Here is a 20,100-nt window from a genome sequence, read left to right as displayed (position 1 = left end):
TAATACAATACAAAATGTTCTTAACTGAAATGTTATGGCCTGCCAGCTGCCAGCAGAGCTGGCGGCAGATTCAGACAGCAAAGAGGTTGGGGAGGAAGATGGGCCAGTCCTGGAGTCTGGGGAAGGCTCTGATGAGGGCTCTGTGTCAGAGGCAGAGGGGGGGACAGGGCTATTTGACAGATAACAGCTGCCTTTGGAGTCAGATATCAGTGGGGCAGAAGAACAGCTGGAGCCTGTTCCCAGTGTGTGCATGCACGGAGCTGCCAGAAGGGAACAGTTAAGGAAAAAGGGCAGAGGTGGACGGTGAATGGCCTCTCATATAGAGAATAAAGAGGAGCGAAAGGGGAGGGGAGTTTGCAGGAGACAATTAGTTCAATTTGTTACGATGAAGATCTGTTCCTGACTTCTGGCCAAGTAATTGCTGCTACAGCGTGGCGTTTGGAAGATATCGGTCTGGCAGCTCTCCAAGCCTGATAAAGGTCTGTGGTTGTGAAATCTCATGAAAGACAGTTGGCCGGGACTTTGCTGGGGGTGGGGGATTCCCTTTAACTTAAGTAAAAGAGGTTTTATCGGGACGAGGAATCTGCTTCATGATCTTGGGAAGCCTAGGTCAGATCATGAAGCAAGTGTTTTTAAATTAGAAGATATTTTGTACTGTGATAGTTGGCTGTATACGTATTATTATATTTTCTTGTATTTATGTTTTTACCCCACCCTATGTATTCTTTCCACTTTTATTTTTTATACATTTTAAGCTTTTAAAATATATTTTTGTGTTTAAATGTTGTGTAATTTTGAAGTTTTTTTTTTTAAAAATGTTTGTATTCCATCTTCCTTATGCTTGTTGGTAATAAAGATTTGATTGATTCCATCAAGTTCATCTTTCTTACTCTCTATGTTAGTGGGAAAAGGGCGTAGGATAGGTCCTCAAAAAAACCCCTTCAGGATCAAGAGAAATTATTTTAATCATTTATGATGGTTGTAGCATCCTGGGGTCACGAGGTCGCCCTATGTAACTTTCCCAGCCCGTTTCCAACAAGCAAAGACAATGGGGGGAAAGCTGGATTCACTTAATGGCTGCGACTCCCTTAACAACTGCAGTGATTTATGTATAACAGCTATGGCAAAAAAGGGAATAAAATCATTTAACAACCGCCTTGCTTAGCAAAGGAAATTGTGGTCGTAAGTTGAGAACTACCTGTACTACCAGGCATTCTGACAGCTTACACATTGTGAAGAGTGGCTGAGTTGACATTTCATCATAAAAATGCCTTCATTTTTCTTTTTTCTTATTAAGGTGACTCTGTGCGGCTTCATTACACATTTCTTTCGTCATCTGGAAGGGTGTGAAAGACAAAATAATTCACGCTTGCTGATATGGTGACCCTGAACATTCAGCAAACTGAGAACCAAGGATTGATTTTTACCTCACGGGGAAAAAAGATCAGAAAATGCAGTTTCCACCATTTTGTATTATCATTCTTTAATGGAGGGATCTGGCCCATTTCCAATTGGAAGCAGCTGGAAGTGTGGAAACTGAAAAGCGTTGGAAACCCATGAGGAATCTCGCCCAGTGAGAACAGATTTGGGGGAATCCCACGCACAGCATGAGTTAATAAACTTAAGAACTGAAACCAACGGCCTTTTACTGCAGTACATAGTACCATACTTCTTTATTTAATACAGAAATATGAGATGCACCGGTACATAGTCCAGCAACTTTCCAAGCAAAATTTTAGAAGGAGAGCAGGAAGCATTCCTGAAAACTGGCTTCAAAGGGAACTCTTTCTGAGCAACACGGAGGATGGCTCTTGGGAGAAAGTATAAAGCTGTTGTACTATTATTATTATTATTATTGTAGTAGTAGTATAAAGCTATCACAAAATACATTTTACACCACTGTTTCTCAGGAAACTTTAAGATGTATGCACTTCATCTCCCAGAATTCCCCAGGCAGCACTGCTGGGTTCGGGAATTCTGGGAGTTGAAGTCCGCACATCTTCAAATGGCTAAGTTTCAGAAACAAAGATTTACAGCAATCCTCTTAAAACTATCCAAAAAACTCCCATTAGCGATATTGTTTCATTGACATTGCTCAACCAAACCTAACCCATTACAGGTTCCCAATTTCTTCTTTATATTTTTGCTCATAAAATCATAGTGCATGTTAAATTGTGTTTTTTTTTTAATATTTTAACTTAAAGCATTAAATTATAATTCTTTTTATGCAAGTGTAAGGACTTGGGTATATGCTTATTTGTACTGTGAATACCTGATGTGTTTATATGTTTCATACATTTGTATTTTTTTCCGCACAGGTTGGCAAATTTTTAAATCATGAAATCAAACAGTTACAAGTTCTATTTTATATTATAAATCTCTAACAGATATTTTTTTTAAATATAAGAGGAACAAAGTCTACTATAGCTAGAACGCTTACATTAAGGATTCACGTTGAATTTCTCTTTTTCCATCTCAAAGATGGAAGAGTTAAAATAGAATCCATGCTAAAAACTGAAATGTAAGAGATTTAATTGAGGACCTCTTAAAGCTTAAATCATAAGTATTGTACAGAAATATTTAAATAAGTAACTTAAAAGGTGTGAAAATTAGCTGGCTCGTGTCTGAGACAATGCAGAAATTCAAAGAATAAAAAAAAAATTTCTAATAAAAAAAATAAGTTTGGAAAAGATTTCCAATTGTTTTAGTTTAAACCTACTAAGCTTCAAACAAGTTGTAGGATTTTGACTTAATTTTTCTGAATGTTAACACTTCGGAACCTTCCTTTAATGAGAGATATAAACTTTCCTTTTTAAAATGTTTATAACACTTAAAAAGATATTTACTTTTGCTACAGCTAATCCATTTACCCAGCCTTAAGAGTTATTTTGTTTTTAGTAAAAGATTATGCCTCAGGATTATTTTCATGTTCCATTTTAATCCTTACACCTTTCCAAGTTTTAGATAAGGCTTGAAAGCCAAACACAGAGGAATGGATGGAGTACCTTAAAAGAGGACAAAATGTGATGAGATACATTTATGACACTCAGTTCTGAATGCTGTCTGGAAATCTCAATGAGAGAAGACAATGAAGGAGAATGGAAATCAAAGAAATGATTTGACCTTTCATTCTGATGAGTAATTTAATTTGGACAAATATTTCCAACGAAAGATATATCAGGAAGGCATCTCAGAAAGTGCTAGAAGGTGCCTGAAAAATTGGAGAGGTCTGCCTTAGGTGTTAAGTTCGGCACTTGCTATTTTCCCAATATTCTCAATTTTTCTGTACACTTTGGAACTCTGCTGTAAGGAAGCTTCTTAAAACCGATGGGAGCTTGTGCCTCAACTGACCAGAAAACTCTCGATCTGTCCTTTGGAAGAGCAGATGGCATTTGTTACCTCTGTTTTCCCAGAATGTGGAAATACATTTCCCAGAATGTATTTGCCACCAGTTGGTCAACATGACTTCATTTCTGGCACTGTAACGGATTCATTTCTAACGGTTTAACCTTTTTTGTATGGTTTATTTCACATTTGTGTTTTCATTGCTTTTCTACGTTTTGCTGACATGCGTGTCAATTATTTTGGTTTTCTGGGTAGGATGGATTTAATCAGTGAATTAAAATGGGTTACGCTACCCCCTGACCAGCATTGGTCACAGGAGCAACCGTATTTGAATGGAAGGCAGAAAACCGGCTCTCATTCATTCATCGGAGCTCACGTTCACACTGGCAGGGGGTCCTGGGGTTTGAAGCATCCCCAAGGCCTCCTCCCTGCAGGCCTGATACAGGGAGGGCATGATCTGTCGGCTGAAGGTGGTACCCGATGGGATTTTATAGTTGGGGGCAAGCAACTTCAGGAGGTGCTGGAAACCTGCCTCTTCCACCATGCTGAAGGGCTGGTCGTCCACAGCCATCATCTGGGCAATAGCGCGGGTCACTTCCGATGGTTTGGGACCAGGCTGCCTTTTACCAGGTGACTTCTGCTTCATCCAGCACTGGGGCAAAGCACTTGGCATCACAACAGATCCGTTCGACTTGCTGCTCGTTGGCAACATGGCTTGTGTCGTGGCAATGGCAGCTAGAACGATATTGCCATGATGCCGCTGCAGATGTTTCAGCAGCCCAGATGTTGAAAAATGTTTTGAGTTCTTGCCTCGGCTGACCCGTCTCTTGCAGTGAGTGCAGATGCCGTAGCAGGGGTCCTCCGAATCCAACTCAAAGTGGTCCCACACCACGCTGTGCTCCGGACCGCTCCGGGGCTTCTTTGCGGGAGGAGGGTGGCTTGGGAAGACTTCCGGGATCTCATGGCCGGCCTCTCTAGGAAAGTGGGAGGAATTCAGAACGGACATTCTCTGGTATCTCTTCCAATGAACTTCTCCTAGCTCAAAACAGTCCTTTCCTGTCCCGACTGGCAATCCATCCTGGGGCTCTCGGGATTCAGGTCGTCCTTCCAGCCTCTCATGTTTGACGGGCACCTGGTCGTAGCCAATCTGTGGCCCCGTCCTGGAGTTATCCTCTGTTTCAGCTTCTCCACACTGAGGAATCTCCACCTTGATGTACTTTCCCATTTCGTCCCCTAAGGAAAGAAAGAGGTCATCATTTTCCCCAGGAAGTAACAAACCTATGAAGACAGAGGTGCTTTTTCAAGAGGCAACTGGACATTCTTGTTTTTCTTTGAAGACGTTTCACTTCTCGTGCAAGTCCAGTTGCCTCTTGAAAAAAAGCACCCTTGGGACAACCATGACCTGGAGAATCTCCAGGGACATAAACCTATTAACCCTTCTAAAGTCAGGGATCCCCAACTCCTCATCCGTGGATTGTAACCAGGCTGCAGCATGCCAGAAACCAGGCCGCGCAAACAGGCAAAGCCCCATCCAGGGGATGCAGGCAGCAGGTGAAACCTTGCCCCTACCCAGCCCGAGGAAAAACCTCCCTTCATGGAACAGTGAGGGCTGCTGTACTAGGTGATTTCACTCCCTGTCCTCCCTCCCTCCCTGTCTATCTCTGTCTGTCTGTCTCTCTGTTTCTCTCTCTGTGTCTCCCTCTCTCAAATCTTTTATGCAGACTAAGTTTTAAAAACTGTAGGCCTCTGAGCACTCTATTTTTATTTTGCTATGGTCAGTTAATGAATCGGGTTTTGTTTTTTTAGAAACCCAGTAAGATGCTTCTTGAAATTACATGTGAATTGTAGAGTTTCGCTCGCATTGGAGGAAAAGAAAGGATACTGAAAACAAGCAAATGGGCAGAGGCAGAAATGGCCATCCCAATTGGTGAAGTAAAATTAGCACTTTTTGCTGGACCTTGAATTGGTGAGGGACTGGGTTGGGTGTTTGTATGAATCTGTGGGGTTTTGTTTGTGAGGATGTGGGTGCGTCTTCGAATCAGTGTTGACTTCTGAGCCAAGGTGGCGCAGTGGTTAAATGCAGCACTGCAGGCTACTGCTAGATCAGCAGTTCAGCGGTTCAAATCTCACCGGCTCAGGGTTGACTCAGCCTTCCATCCTTCCGAGGTGGGTAAAATGAGGACCCAGATTGTTGGGGGCAATATGCTGACTCTCTGTAAACCGCTTAGAGAGGCCTGAAAGGCCTATGAAGCGGTATATAAGTCTACTGCTATTGCTATTGCTATTGCTATTCTGGTTACTGCCTAGCTAACTCCCTGCAGTTTTTTTGGCAAGATTTCAGAAGCGGTTTGCCATTGGCTCCTCCTTCATAGGGCTCAGAGAGAATGAATGGCCCAGGTCACCCAGCTGGCTTTGTGCCTAAGATGGGACTAGAACTCAGTCACCTGGTTTCTAACCTGATGGCTTCACATCAAACTGGCTCTCACTGCTTTTCTTTTTTTCTTTCATTATGTGGAACCATATCAAGTTGCTTGGAGTGGGCCGGACTAGAAAGTGAAGAAAAAGAACAGAAGGGGAAATGGAAAAAGAAGAAAGATGGGGGAAGAGAGGAAGGAAAAAGAAACTGTCTGTTCAGAATAGAAAGAGTTGGAAGGGACCTTGGAGGTCTCCTAGTCCAACCTCCTGTTCAGGCAGGAAATCCTGTACCATTTTAGACAAATCGTTGTCCAATCTAAAAACTTCCAGTATTGGAACATTCACAACTTCTGGAGGCAAGATGTTCCACTGATTAATTGTTCTAACTGTCAGGAAATTTCTCCTCAGGTCTAAGTTGCTTCTCTCCTTGATTAGTTTCCACCCATTGCTTCTTGTTCTACCCTCAGGTGCCTTGGAGAATAGTTTGACTCCCTCTTCTTTGTTGCAACCCCTGAGGTATTGGAACACTGCTATCATGTCTCCCCTAGTCCTTCTTTCTATTAAACTAGACATACACAGTTCCGGCAACCGTTCTTCATATATTTTAGTCTCTAGTCCCTTCATCATCTTTGTTGGTCTTCTCTGCACTCTTTCTAGAGTCTCCACATCTTTATTAGATCCTGGCAACCAAATATCTTCAAATGTCTCAGAGGAAAATTTCCTTGTCTCTTCCCGAGACCCTCATTAACCCACATTAGGGAAAGATTAGGGAGACAGACTTCTGTAGGAAGAAATCTGAATTTCTTTATTTTCTCCATCAAATGGCTCAATTCTACTTGTTTTTCAGGCAGGAAAAGAGCCCTGAATGCCTCCGCAGTTCAATCTGAGAGACATATGGCACTCCTGCAATCGCCTCCTTTGCGCCAAGAACAATATGGCCTTTCCAAACGAGGACAGATAAATCCACCCCAGGAAGAAAACAGGACGATCTCTGGGCCTGCAATGACTATCCAACGTCTCTGCCAAGAGCCCCTCCCCCCTCTTAGCTCCTCAGTCAAGAACAAAAGACCTGAAGGCGTTTGGCAAATGATGAGGAGGTTCCCACCAAACCTCCCTGGACCAGCTCTTGGCCAGACCAAATGCTCTACTGGATGACAGGAGCCAGGTGGTTGACCCTGGGGAGAGGTCAATGGAAATCCAGACACCCTTTGGATCATGCCCCGTATTTATTTGTGGAAGAAACTGCAAAGACCTCTAAGTTCTTCAAAACTAGAGTTAGGAATATAGTGGAGAGGAAAAAATGGTGGGTGAAGGAGTAGCCATCCTTGAACACAAGAAACAGTGGAGCCTTCTGATCCAGACATCCATTGACTATGTACAATAAGCTCTCTATAGCATTCAAGGAGAAGCTCTGAGCCATTAATAATAAGAGAACTGTCAGGTGTGAAGGGCCAGTAATTCTGATTAAACTGACTTATTGCTAATCATGCCTATGCACAGGAATCTACTCAACTAACGATTAGCAACATCTTGGGATTAAAATAGGGTCAATGGAATTCAAGAGGGGTTGGATTTAGTCTCTTGTGGCTACGTTCAGACTCTAGGCTGATTCCTCTTTTGACTCCACCCAGCATTCTGCCACTCCTTCTCCTGCAAGAACGGAACCCTCCCATCATATATACATGAGGGAATGTCCAAACTTCTCCATTACTGTAGGAAGATTTGAGCACCAAAGGCTACATTTCCTGAACCCTTAGCTCCCCCAGAAACATTCTGAAAATCTGGGAGGGACCGTGCCACTCTCTCAATTGGACGCCATTCCTCAATGCCCAAAAATCACAACATAATAATAAGTGAAGGAGACACGGACTCCAAGGTAGAAGTTCTCTCTCACGTCCACCACATGCCTCTTTTGGAGGTGCAGGTACTACTCATAACAGTTCATTTAGTGACCGTTCAATTACGATGACACTGAAAAAAGTGACTTATGACCGTTGTTCAGAGTTACGACCATTACACCTCCATGATCATGTGATCAAAATTCAGACTCTTGGTAACTGATTCATATTTATGACCATTACAGGGGTCATGTGATTCCCGGAGTCATGTGATCTCCTTTTGCGGTCTTCTGACATGAAAAGTCAATGGGGAAATCAGATTCACTTAACAGCTGCATTATTAATTGCAGTGATTCACTTAACGGCTGAGGCAAGAAAGGTCATAAAATAGGACAAAACACACTCAAGAAATTTCTCACTTAACAACAGAAATTTGGGGCTCAATTGTGGTCATAAGATGAGGACTATCTATATATCCCATAGCTTTCCAATTATCCTTCCATGAGGTGATCCAGGCAGTGTTATTTGAACAGGGATTCAAAATTTAGGCACCAGCTCATTTGACCATTCTTGCCATTGGTACCTTTTAAAAATTTATTTATTTACCGCTAGATTTATAATCTGCTTTATTTTGTACACCTCAAGATGGCATACTAATGTCCCTGCCTCTTATTTTCCCAACACCAACCTTTTCATAAGAAGGTTAAAGAGAATGAGTGAAAGTTACTCTGCTCACATTTTATCTTCTCTGAAGCTGTCAAAGAGTTTTACCAAGCTGAACAGCAGAGAAATATGTATATTAGACAGAGGAATTGGGGCAGAAGGACAATCCACTTAAGTGTCAGGTTTCATCCTGACCTGTAATGGAACAAGGAGGGTAGGCAGGCAAGATTCACTTTCCTGATAAGGTAGCAACACAAACATTAGAAAGGCAATTCGTATGAAGGAAGAAAACCAGCAATGGCAACCTGCAAGTTTTGAGCCATCTGGCATCTTTTTCTCCCATCTGTGTTTTGATGGACTGGGGGGGGGGGGGGGAGCATTTATTTTGGGTTGTGAAGAGCAGCCGACACCTCTCAATGTTACCATAAGACAGGGCTGTCAAACTCAATTTCACTGAGGTCCGCATCAGGGTTGTGTTTGATCTCGGAGGGCCGAGTGGAGGTGACCAGGGGTGGGGGTGGCCAGGGGTGGGGGTGGCCATGGCCAGCTTGACATCACTCGTGCCAGGGGCACCTGTGGTGGCCAAGTGCTAAGGCAGGACTTCCCTCAGACCCTCCCCCACTCTCATTCTAACCTTCCTTTCTTCCTTCCTTCCTTCCTTCCTTCCTTCCTTCCTTCCTTCCTTCCTTCCTTCCTTCCCTCCCTCCCTCCCTCCCTCCCTCCCTCCTCATTTTCCTTTCTTCTTCCTTCCCCTCTTTCCTTATTTTTCCTTCCTTGGGCTCTTCCCATCTTTCCTTCTTTTTCTTTCCTCTTTCTCCTTTCCTGTCCCTTCTTGCAGGCTCAAATGAAAAAGGGGAAACATTTCTGCTTTAGTTTTGCTTTTAGTTTGTTTTGCTAGCCTTCTGCCAGTGAAAATGGAGCTGGGGGGGCGGGCGCACTGAGCTCTGTTTTCGCTGGCAGAAGGCTGCAGTCATGGCTGAAAACTGAGCCTGGGAGGGCCACACGCACACACACCCCAGCTCCATTTTTGCTGGCAGAGGCACTGCAGGCCAGTCCTTTGCTGTTCCCAGGCCAGCCCCGTGGGCCAAATCTGGCTCACAGGCCTTGAGTTTGACCCCACTTCTATAAGAGATTAGTTTGGTCTCATCAGGGCCTTTGCTTTTGATCTTGCCCGTTTTAATGTTCTCGCTAGAAAACAAACTCCAAATTTCTATTAACTCTCTCCATTCTAAAAAGAGCAGCTTGGATCAACTTGTGTTTCTGGAGCCAAGAAGACAACTTCCTCACCCAAAATATCCGTATTTGTGTCATCCTCTTCCTGCAGGACGTGCCACAGCATAGTCTGCTGGCCTGGCTGGGTCACGCTCTGCTTTACGATCTGCAAAGACCCTCCAGGTTCCTTGAGATCCTTGGATCCCTGCAAAGAGAGAGAGACCTCAATACTCCTTCAGTAAATGTTGTGGGAACAGTTTAGTTTTCCTCGAGGTCCACTGAACACCAAGCAAAACTAATCACTCTTCTCCTAGCAGATTATACAGAAGAAACGGCATTAAAGCAAAACTGTAGGTTTCCTTAAAGCACCTGGCCTCGTGTTGTGGGCATCGCACACCGCCCAGAGGCTACCATACGAGGACATGCATTTCAAAGATTGCTTGCAGGTGGGAGACCCTTCTCATGTAATCGACTGGATCCCCTGCATGGATTGCCCCCGTGACTCTGTAGGATAGACAGGGAGGCAGCTAACCATCAGACTGCAAGAACACAAGTGAGCAGTCAGAGAAGGCCCAAATTCATTAGTAGTCTCACATTGCAACGAACAAGGACATGTATTAAATTTTGCAGCTACTAAGATTGTTGGCCAAGCAGGTACAAAAATAGCCTGGGAAATGATTGAAGCCTGGGAAATGGGGGCATTTGTCAGTCAACAGGAGTGCTGATTTACCATCAGCTTATCAGGTACTAAGGAGCCAAGGGCCTCAGAGCACAAGGAAACACAGTGCAAATAGGTGTGGAGCCTTCTTGGAACTGTTGAAAGGCTCCATACCCATTTGTATATAATATGATCACCCATTTGCGCCACTCAGGTGACCCTAATGACACAGATAAACCTCCAGGTGTAAAGACTCGCTAAAAGAATGCAAATGACCAGCTGCCTGCAAGGTGTATATATATATCTGTTCTGATCCCCCCTTGCCGAGACAAAGATACTTCAAGGATTTATTAACACACAGACTAGAACTTGACAGCAATCCAGCACAGACTAACCTTGGCAGCAATCCAGCCTGCCAAGCTAGCCACGATAGCTTCTCCAGCTCTGGTAAATACGTTGATTCCTGCGACAAGCGTGTGGAAAGTCATTCCTTTTATAGTCTTGAGAGGAGCCTAATTACCACCAGCTGAGTTCAATTATCTCCTGTAACTGCGTAACTGTTCTTTACGCCTATTAGCCCTCTGTTGCCAGGCATCCAAGATCAACTCCCTTGTCTCCTCCCCACTGCTCCAATGCATGACGTCAGGATCACACTCCCTTGTCTCCTCCCCACTGCTCCAAGGCTCAGGCGCCTCCTGGTGGCCAACCAGCTTCTCTGTGCCCTGCTCGGAGTCTGAACCCTGTCCAGGGTCCTCCACATCCTCCAGAACCGACTCATAGGGCCTCTCACTGTCGGAGTCTGGTGGCAGCTGCAACGGCTCCGGCTGGGTCACAACATATATCCTTCCATTCCCTACCATCGTCAGAGCTGAAGAAGCTTCTTGGATAAAAAGTGAAAAGTTTTCAAAGAAAAACCAGATAGTCCAGTTGCTTTTTGAAAAAGCACCTTTGGGATAACCTTGGATGACTGAGAATCTCCATAGACATTAAGGAAACAACAGTCAATCACCGGCCATCAACACACTAATCAACCAATAAGAAATCACTACATAAATACGACTGATAGAATAGCCCAAAGCACATCTTCCACTAGAGACAAGTTCCCAGAGGATGAGTTCCAGCACAAGTCCAAAAGCTCAGAAGAACAAACCTCTGGTCCCAGTGATGGACCCAGATTGGGTAATGCATATTGCTTCTCTCTAACTAGTAACCCTTATGAGCCATCCATGTACACCCTCCTAAAGATAACATGACCCATACCTCTTTCCCACCAGTCTGGCCCACTTCTTCTCCTTCAGGAAATGGCAAAGGAGAGGGACTTGGGTATTTCGGTCCATTGCCTACAAAGAACATAAAGGATTTCAATAGGCAATTTCAAAATAGAACAATTCTGTCTCTCCTATTTCTAAAGAGGCATTTTGTAAATAGTCGTTGGTGGGCCCTGTTGAGAAAGATTATGATCACAAAGCTTCGGATCATAAAGGCATGCTTGTATTTTGTATTTACAGGTGCTCCTCAACTTACAACCATAATTGAGTCCAAAATTTATGTAGTAAAGTGCGAATTTTGTCAAGTGACCTTTGCCCCATTTTACGACTTTTCTTGCCACCTTTGTTAAGTGGAATTGTTAAATTAGTAACACCTTGTTAAGTGAATCTGGTTTCCCTATTGACTTTGTTTGTTAAGAAGGTTGCAAAACAGGATCACATGATTCTGGGACACTGCAGCCGTCATAAATGTGAGCATTCAAGCATCCAAATATACAGGGATGGTGCAATGATTATAAGTGTGAAAAATGGTCATAAGTCACTTTTTTCAGGGCTCTTTGTAGCTTCAAACGGTCACTAAACAAACTGTTGTAAGTCAAGGACTATCTGGATTTATCAAATTTAGAAACCATTCCTCTCCTTCACAGAGATACAAAGATGGCTGTGATTAAGATACACCAAAACCCAAAGTTTTACTCAGATGAAAGAAGAGCATAGAGTTCTTCCAGAATTCAGTTATAGCTTTCCTGATCCTTGACCATCAAGCTACGTTTCCCAAATTATCTCCTCCACAAGGCTAATGAGGTTGAAGGAATCTTGCCCCCACCACCACACAGCCAAGCCAAAGCCAAAGCCAAAGCCAAAGCCAAAGCCAAGCCAAAGCCCACAGAAGGAAACGTAGAAGAAAATTTAAATATTCCGTGAATTCTTACCCAGCAAATTGGCCTCCACATTTGGATCAGTTTCACCGTAGACAGGTCCCTTTGTGGCATTCAGGGGCTCTGTCTCTGCAACTACTGGTTGGAAATCCACAGGTTTTTCCTTTAAACGCCCCTGAAGCAAGGAAATACGTATAATCTCAAAATGGGGGAAAGAGGCTTGACAGGTCAAACGTATTTTGATTTTTCTACCAAAAAGAGAGAGCCCCTGCAAGCAGTTCTTTGTTCTCTTGAGGGTCTTCCAAGATCAGCGAGACTCAGCAGAGAGGCCAACCCCGGCATTAACACATTTCTTAGAAATGTTTCCTGTGATCTGCAGCACACTCACCATCTGTGCATATAAATGTAATAGATAGATAGAAAATATTGCCCTTGAAGGTCTGGAATTATACATAGTACCAGTAATAACTGAAAACGTGGTTTAGGGTAAAAGATCTCAGCCGCTACACTTTGGAAGATTAACCGTACCAAGTTGTTTGGAACCAGTGAATTAGACCTGTTCAACAAACCAGTTTCACAACTGACAAAAGCTACACCTAACCATTTGGACACATTAACTCTGCTCAAAATTCAAAGGGACAGCCTTAATCTACAGTGCAGAGGTTAAGTCAACACATTTGACACAACAGGGGTGTCAAACTCAAGGCCTGGGGGCTGGATCCGGCCCGGGTGTGTGTGTTTAGATTTGGCCCGCAGGGCCGCCCTGGGAACAGCGAAGGTCTGGCCAATGGTGCCTCTGCCAGCAAAAATGGAGCTTGGGAGGGCTGCAGGTGGCACTACTGAGCTCCATTTTCACTGGCAGAGGGTTGCAGGAAGTCATTGCAGCAGAAAACGGAGCTCAGGAGCCACAGCTTGGGATGCCACAGGTACCCCTGACATGAGTGACACCGAGCTGGCAATGCCCAGCCTAACCATACCCACTCTGGCTCACTGAGGTCAAACACAATCCTGATCTGGTCTGCAATGAAATTGAGTTTGACACCCCTGATCTAGAGAGAAGATTATCTAGTTTAAAAATAGGCTGCTAAGAATATATTTAATAAAGGTCATCGTTGTAGGCTACTTTGGGAAGAAATGGCATTAGCTGGTTCTTTTCCTCACAGATTGGAGAAATGTCTAAAAGAACATATTTTTAGTTCATTATCAGTTTGATTGATGCATCAAATGGCACAGTAATTTCAGGTGTTTGTATGTTAGGATTTTTAAAAAGTAGCAAAAAATTTAAAAAATACAGGAAAGAAAAATCAAAGAACAATACAGCTAGTCCTCAACTTTACAATAGTTTGTTTAGTGACTTAAGTTATAACAGCACCCCAAAAGTGACTTGTGACTGTTTTTCACACTTACGACTGTTACAGTATTTTCACAGTCATGTGATTAAAATTTGGATGCTTGGCAACTGGTTCATATTTATGACGAGTGCAGTGTCCTGGAGTCATGTGATCCCCTTTGGCCTCCTGAAGCAACGTCAATGGGGAAGTGGATCTACTGAACAACCAGGTTACTAACATAATAATTGCAGTGATCCACTTAACCACATGGCAAGGAAGATCATAAAATGGGACAAAGCTCATTTGTCTCACTTAGCAATAGAAATGTTGGGCACAATTGTGGTCATAAGCTGAGGACAACCTATACAAGCAACCAATTTGGGAAAAGATAGCATCTTTATCTCAGTATAAAAAAACTGAAAAGACTATTAGAGAACTGAAGGGATGACATCCCTTCACTGACCCACTGTCTGCTTTGTGAAAAAGCATCTCTCTAGTCTAGAGTAGTTTTTTTCCTAACTTGGCAACTTCAAAGTGGACTTCAACTCCCAGACTTCCCCAGCCATCCTTGGCAGCATTTCTGGGAGTTGAAGTCCACACATCTTAAAGCTGTCAAGGTCGAGAAACACTGCTCAGATGGCCCTGGTTGAAGGACCAGGCTGTTCCCACCCACCTCCGGTGTTGGAGCCATGGAGCAAATTCTACTAGTTAATTGTTTTGCGGGGTTTTTTTTTTTTTGTATAATTGGAATGATTTTTGACCTCAGACATGTGGATTGTTGATTTTTCTTGTTGGTTTTAATCATTGCTGTTAGATGGGGAGCCATATGAATCATTTAAATGAAAAATATCACTGCCTCTTACCCAAAGGCATGCTAAAAGAACTAACATTTTTAAGCTTTGCCAAGGTTCGGCAGGATCAGGACTCTCTGGACCAGATGAAGAATGCTGTTACGCAAGGCTGACCCAGCTAAAAGGGAAACACATTTGTGAAGTCTCATAAAATGTCAATCCTTTACTGCTGAGATCTGGAGCATTTAAACTCTACCAGATCTAAACCTTGGGCAGAAATTAAAGTAGCAAAGCATTCCAATAAGTAATCCGCTCTTTGTAACAATTAAAAATGTAAATATAAAAATACAATTTACTACTGATAATAGTAACCATGTTGTGGTAGAGTTGTCTATTAATCTTCTCATCATTCCTGTCACCCATCTCCTCCCACTTATGACGGTATGACTGTAACTTTGTTGCTTGTATCCTTACAGTTCATATTGATTGTTTCCTAGAAGGATTTGATTGCTTATTTGTACCCTATGACTGTCATTAAGTGTTGTACCTTATGATTCTTGACAAATGTATCTTGTCTTTTTATGTACCCTGAGAGCATATGCACCAAAGACAAATCCCTTGTGAGTCCAATCATATTTGGCCAATAAAGAATTCTATTCTACTCTAAATTTTAACCTTGTTTTTTCATGTTGCTTTTAGTCATGTTTTATAATATTATCGTTTATAAATTGGTCAGAGTCACTTAGAAGAGATGGGTGCAGAAATCTGATACGTGCGTTGATTTTTATCCCACTTTTGTTATGGTACTTTACAAGTAAGTCAAGGTGATGAATTTACATCCAACTCCTTCCTCCTATTTTCTCCACAAAAGCATCACTGTGAAGGGGTTGGGCTGAGAGAGTAACTAGCCCAAAAATCATCCAGCTGCCTTTTGTGCCTAAGGCAGGAGTCTCCTGGTATCTAGGCCAGCACCTTAATCACTACATCACACACTAAATAAATAAACTTGAGGCTCTGGATAGTAAAACCCACCTGAGAAGTCCTGGTTTTGGCCCGCTGTTGACTCATCAGGAAGTCCTCCACCAAGGCGACCGCCTGGGAACACGACTCCGGCCTCCTGGCTTGGATCCAACTCCGGAGCTCCGGTGGGAGGCTGGCCAGGAACTGCTCCAGGATCAGCAGCTCCAGGATCTGCTCCTTGGTGCGTCTCTCCGGCTTCAGCCACTGGCGGCAAAGATCCTGGAGTTGGCTGTGGATCCTCCGGGGATCCTCTACCACTTGGCAGCAGAATTGCCGAAAGTGCTGCCGCTGCCTCTCCGTTCTCAGGGCTTCCCCCCGTAAGATGGCGGCCTTCACTTTCTCATAGTTTTCCTGGTCTCTGGCTTCCAGGCCTCGGAAGGCCTCTTCTGCCTCTCCGCTCAGGGCTGGCAGGAGATGGGCTGCCCACTGGTCCCGAGGCCATCGGCAAGCTTTGGCCACTTGCTCAAAGGAGGCCAGAAACTCCTTGGTGTCCTCCCAGGGAGAAGCCTCGGACATCCCAGAGCTTCCCCGTCCTGTTAAAATGGGCTGCAGAGATTTCAGGAACTGCTGGAGCTGGGCTTCCCAGCGCTCCTGCATCCCGTGACAGGTCTCCCTTTGGCAATGTTGTGACGCTCCCCATCCCAAGCGCTCCTTCTTATGCTGGCGATGAATTGCACTGGGGTTTTTTTCTGTTCCTTTTGGCTCCCGATCTGTCCCTGCAGCTCTTGGCTCATTCATTGCTTTCACAGCTGATCGTACCTTCCAAATTCAGAATTAAGACTTTCAGATCACATTATATGTAAAAGGCCTAAAAAAGATTTTCAACAACAACAGGAAATATTCCTGACATTTTCTATTCAGCTATTACAAGCTTTTTTATAAAGATGTAAAAGAAGAAAGAGGGAATTATTTTAAAAATAGGTTTGAAAAAAAGCTTTTTAATCATACCATTCATTTTTTTAGGTCTCTCTCTCTCTCTCTCTGAGAATCCAAAAAAGGAAGGGAGGCTGTAAGACTTACCCTTGACTGAAAAAGTCCTGTGTCAAATCTTTGCACAAAGGAGACAGGAGTCTTCAATCAAACCACCTCTGCAAAAGCAAATAACAAATATACAGGCAGTCCTCACCTTATGACCACAGCTGAGCCCAAAATGTATGTTGCTAAGTGAGAAATTAGATAAGTCCATTTTGCCCCATTGATAACTTTGCTCGCCACATTTGTTAAGTGAATCCCTGCGGTTCTTAAATTAGTAACACGGCTGTTAAGTGAATCTTTTTTTCCCCTATTGATTTTGCTTGTCGGAAGTTTGCAAAAAGTCGATCGCATGATCCATGGGACACCGCAAACCGTCATAAATGTGAGTCAATTTTCAAACATCTGAACATAGATCACATGACCGTGGGGATGCTGCAACAGTCATAAGTGTGAAAAATGGTTATAGGTCACTTTTTTTCCAGTGCCGTTGTAACTTCAAATGGTCACTAAATGAATGGTTATAAGTTGAGGACTATCTGTATTTATTGATGGTTTTATGTATTTACTTCAGTGACCAAATCTGTACCCATCCCACCCCAGGAATTCCAGGCACAGAAAATGCAAAAAGAACATTCAATTTCATTCAGACAGAGGTTGATCCATCCCCCCCAGATGGCCAATCTGGATATTGATTGCTGTGGGGGCTCAAAAGAGGACACAGACACACACACACACACACACCACAACAAGCAGGATCGGACTGGAAACTCCAAGGGAAAAGAGCTGCCTATGGAACTGCTACCTATCCTGAGACAGTTCAGGCACTATAGGTCGTCCTCGACTTATGACTGCAATTGAGCCCAACGTTCCTGTTGCTTAAGCGAGACCTTCGCTAAGCCACTTTTGCCCCATTTTACGACCTCTCTCGCCTCAGCTTTTAAGGGAATCTCTGCAGTTGTTAAATTAGGAACACGCTTGTTAAGTGAATCTGGTGGTTGATTTTTCTCATCAGAAGGATGCAAAAGGTGAACCACGTGACATTGCAAATGGCGAATTTTAGCCTGTTTTCTTGTCCCGGGTAATTGAATCACCACAGTTCTTACGTTAGTAAACAGGCTGTTAAAATGAATCTGGATTCCCCATTGACTTTGCTCATCAGGAGGTTGCACCAAGGACCTTGGGATGCAGCAATTGGTCATAAACGTGAAGCAGCTTGGCAAGGGTCCAGATTTTGATCAAGTGATCATGGACAATGCTGCAAAGGTCATGAGTGCAAAAAAACAGCCCCAAGTCTCTTTTTTAAAAAAATGTTAGCTTGGAAGGGTCACTAAATGAAGGGTCGTAAGCCAAGGACTGCACGGAGCAGCTTCAAAGTCTCTTTTTTTTAATGTTAGCTTGGAAGGGTCACTAAATGAACGGTCGTAAGCCAAGGACTGCATGGAGCAGCTTCAAAGTCTTTTTTTGAATGTTAACTTGGAAGTGTCAGCAAATGAACGGTCATAAGCCGAGGACTACATGTAGCAGCCCCTTTCATGGGTCCTTTTTGAATGCTAACTTGGAAGTGTCAGTAAATAAACCGAGGACTGCATGTAGCAGCAGCTCATAGGTCCCTTTTTGGAATGTTAATTCAGAAGTGTCAGCAAATGAATGGTCGTAAGCCGAGGACTGCATGTAGCAGCCCCTTTCATAGGTCCCTTTTTTGAATGCTAACTTGGAAGTGTCAGTAAATAAGTCGAGGACTACATGTAGCAGCAGCAGCAGCAACTCGTAAGTCCCTTTTTTTGAAGGTTAACTTGGAAGGGTCAGCAAATGAACGGTCGTAAGCCGAGGACGGCATGTAGTAGCCGTTCAAGGCATGGGAGCCTTGGGAGAGAGGCCGCCAGCCAAAGCCCCGTAGGCGGCTCTGGACATCATCACCCCACGAGAGCCGGAGCGAAGGCGGGCATAGTGGGTCTCCTCATCCCCACCCCACCCGCACCCTCCGTGACAGCTGAGCCGAGACTTCGGGGAAGCCCAGGGAATGGAAGCCGCCCTCTTCCACAGGACTCCCATCCAGCTTCCCGCCACGCCTTTAGTCGCCCTGAGGAGAAGCGAGGCGAGGGGTCCCGCCGCCACCTCCATCCACCCCCCAGCTGCTCCCTGCGCGAGGCCGACCAACGGCCATGGCCCACCTCCCCGCCCGCCTGCCGCGCGCGTCCCCGCGCGCGCGTCACGTGACGCTCCCGCCGCGCGACCCCCGTACCGGAAACGCCTCGAGGCCGCGGGACCCTCCGGCCGCGGAGGGAGGGGCAGGAAGGAAGGAGGGAGGGAAAGAGAAGGCCTTGCCGCCGCCGCCGCTTCTGGCCGTGGCGGCTTTCCCCGCGGCCTCCGCCTCTTTTGTTCCTGCGGGGCCGGAGGGCGGAGCGGCGGCGAGGGAGGAGGAGGGGGCTTCGCGTGGCGGCAGCCGCCGCCGCCGCCGTGGTAGCTCCGCCCTTGCTGAGGTGAAGCTGGGAGGCCACGGAGGATGGGAGGCCACGCGGAAATCGCAGTCGAAAGAGGGGCTCTCCCTGGCCCCGGCGGCGGCTTTCAAACGGCCTGAGCTACTTTCGTCTTCTGGCCCAATTGGAAGACTGGAGGCTAAAACATACAATGAACACTTGCAGGAACTGGGCTTGGCTAGTCAAGTGAAGAGAAGGACCAGGGGAGACATGAGAGCAGCCCTCCAACATTTGAGGGGCTGCCCCAGAAAGGAGGAGTGAGATCAACCTATTTTGCAAAGCACCCGGAGGCCGGACAAGGAATAATGGATGGAAAATGACCAAGGAGAGATTCAAACCTAGAAACGAGGAATTCTCTGACAGTGAGAACAATCAACCAATGGAGCAGAAGTTGCCTTTGGAAGTTGTGGGAGCTTCATCACTGGAGGCTTTCAAGAAGAGACAGGACTGCCATCTGTCAGATCCCTTCCAACTCTGTTATTCTGTTAAATGCAATGCAGTTAGGAAATCAAAACATTGGGGCCAATGGGCACCTTTGGGACTTAAGCATCTAGCAGGACCACTAATGAACCCATGGCTGTATTAGCACAACCTGTTACCACACAGCCCCATCCCAGAAGACAAATGAGCCTTCATTTCAGCATTTTATTAATCCAGCAGGACCTTTTTATGAGTTGAAAGCCATCCCTTCCAACTCTCCTATTATTCTGTTGAAAATCTATTCCTGTAACTGTGATGGCCTTGATGTTTGAGTCTGGCTTACCTCCTTCAACATGGCAGATCCAAGTTCCTATCTGCATTCTACAGGTAGCCCTTGAGTTACAACAGTTTCATTGGTGGCCAATCAAAGTTACAGCAGCACTGAAAAAAGTGACTTGGCCAACTTCACATAACTGTCGCAACTGTGGTCACACGATCAAAATTCAGACACTTGGCAACGCTCCTATTTATGACGGTTGCAGTGACCCAGAGTCATGGGATCTCTTTTTGCGACCTTCTAACAAGCAGTCAATGGAGAAGTCACAACCGTGTTATTGACAACTTCAGTGATTCACTTAAGAAGAATGGCCATAAAAGGGCCAAGCTCTCAACAACTGTCTCGCTTAGCAATAATTTTTTTTTGGTTCAGTTGTCTTCATAAGTCAAGTTATTATGAACTGTGTGCACAGCTTCGGATCCAACCAAACTGGCTTTATTTCTATTCCTTGAAGACAGCTGGTCATTTGCAT

General features: G+C 44.6%; 1 protein-coding gene across 1 annotated transcript; it reads right to left on the bottom strand.

Annotated features, from left to right (window-relative positions):
- Nucleotides 1-1,466: 1,466 nt before the first annotated feature.
- LOC106542826 (uncharacterized) lies at nt 1,467-18,801 on the bottom strand. The gene is made up of 7 exons (XM_014058666.2): nt 18,637-18,801; nt 16,440-16,507; nt 15,432-16,178; nt 12,332-12,452; nt 11,392-11,471; nt 9,549-9,678; nt 1,467-4,578 (listed from the first exon to the last, which is right to left on the bottom strand). The coding sequence occupies exons 3-7, from the start codon at nt 16,155-16,157 to the stop codon at nt 3,704-3,706; spliced, it is 1,932 nt and encodes a 643-aa protein (XP_013914141.2). The 5' UTR covers nt 16,158-16,178; nt 16,440-16,507; nt 18,637-18,801; the 3' UTR covers nt 1,467-3,703.
- Nucleotides 18,802-20,100: the final 1,299 nt, after the last annotated feature.

This window comes from Thamnophis sirtalis, unplaced genomic scaffold, assembly GCF_051295495.1.
Source record: "Thamnophis sirtalis isolate CommonGarterSnake01/CBP01778 unplaced genomic scaffold, rThaSir2_p1.2 scaffold_3, whole genome shotgun sequence".
Lineage (NCBI taxonomy): Eukaryota > Metazoa > Chordata > Lepidosauria > Squamata > Natricidae > Thamnophis > Thamnophis sirtalis.
Note: the sequence above shows the minus strand (reverse complement) of the source record. Positions and strands in the feature narration are given on the sequence as shown.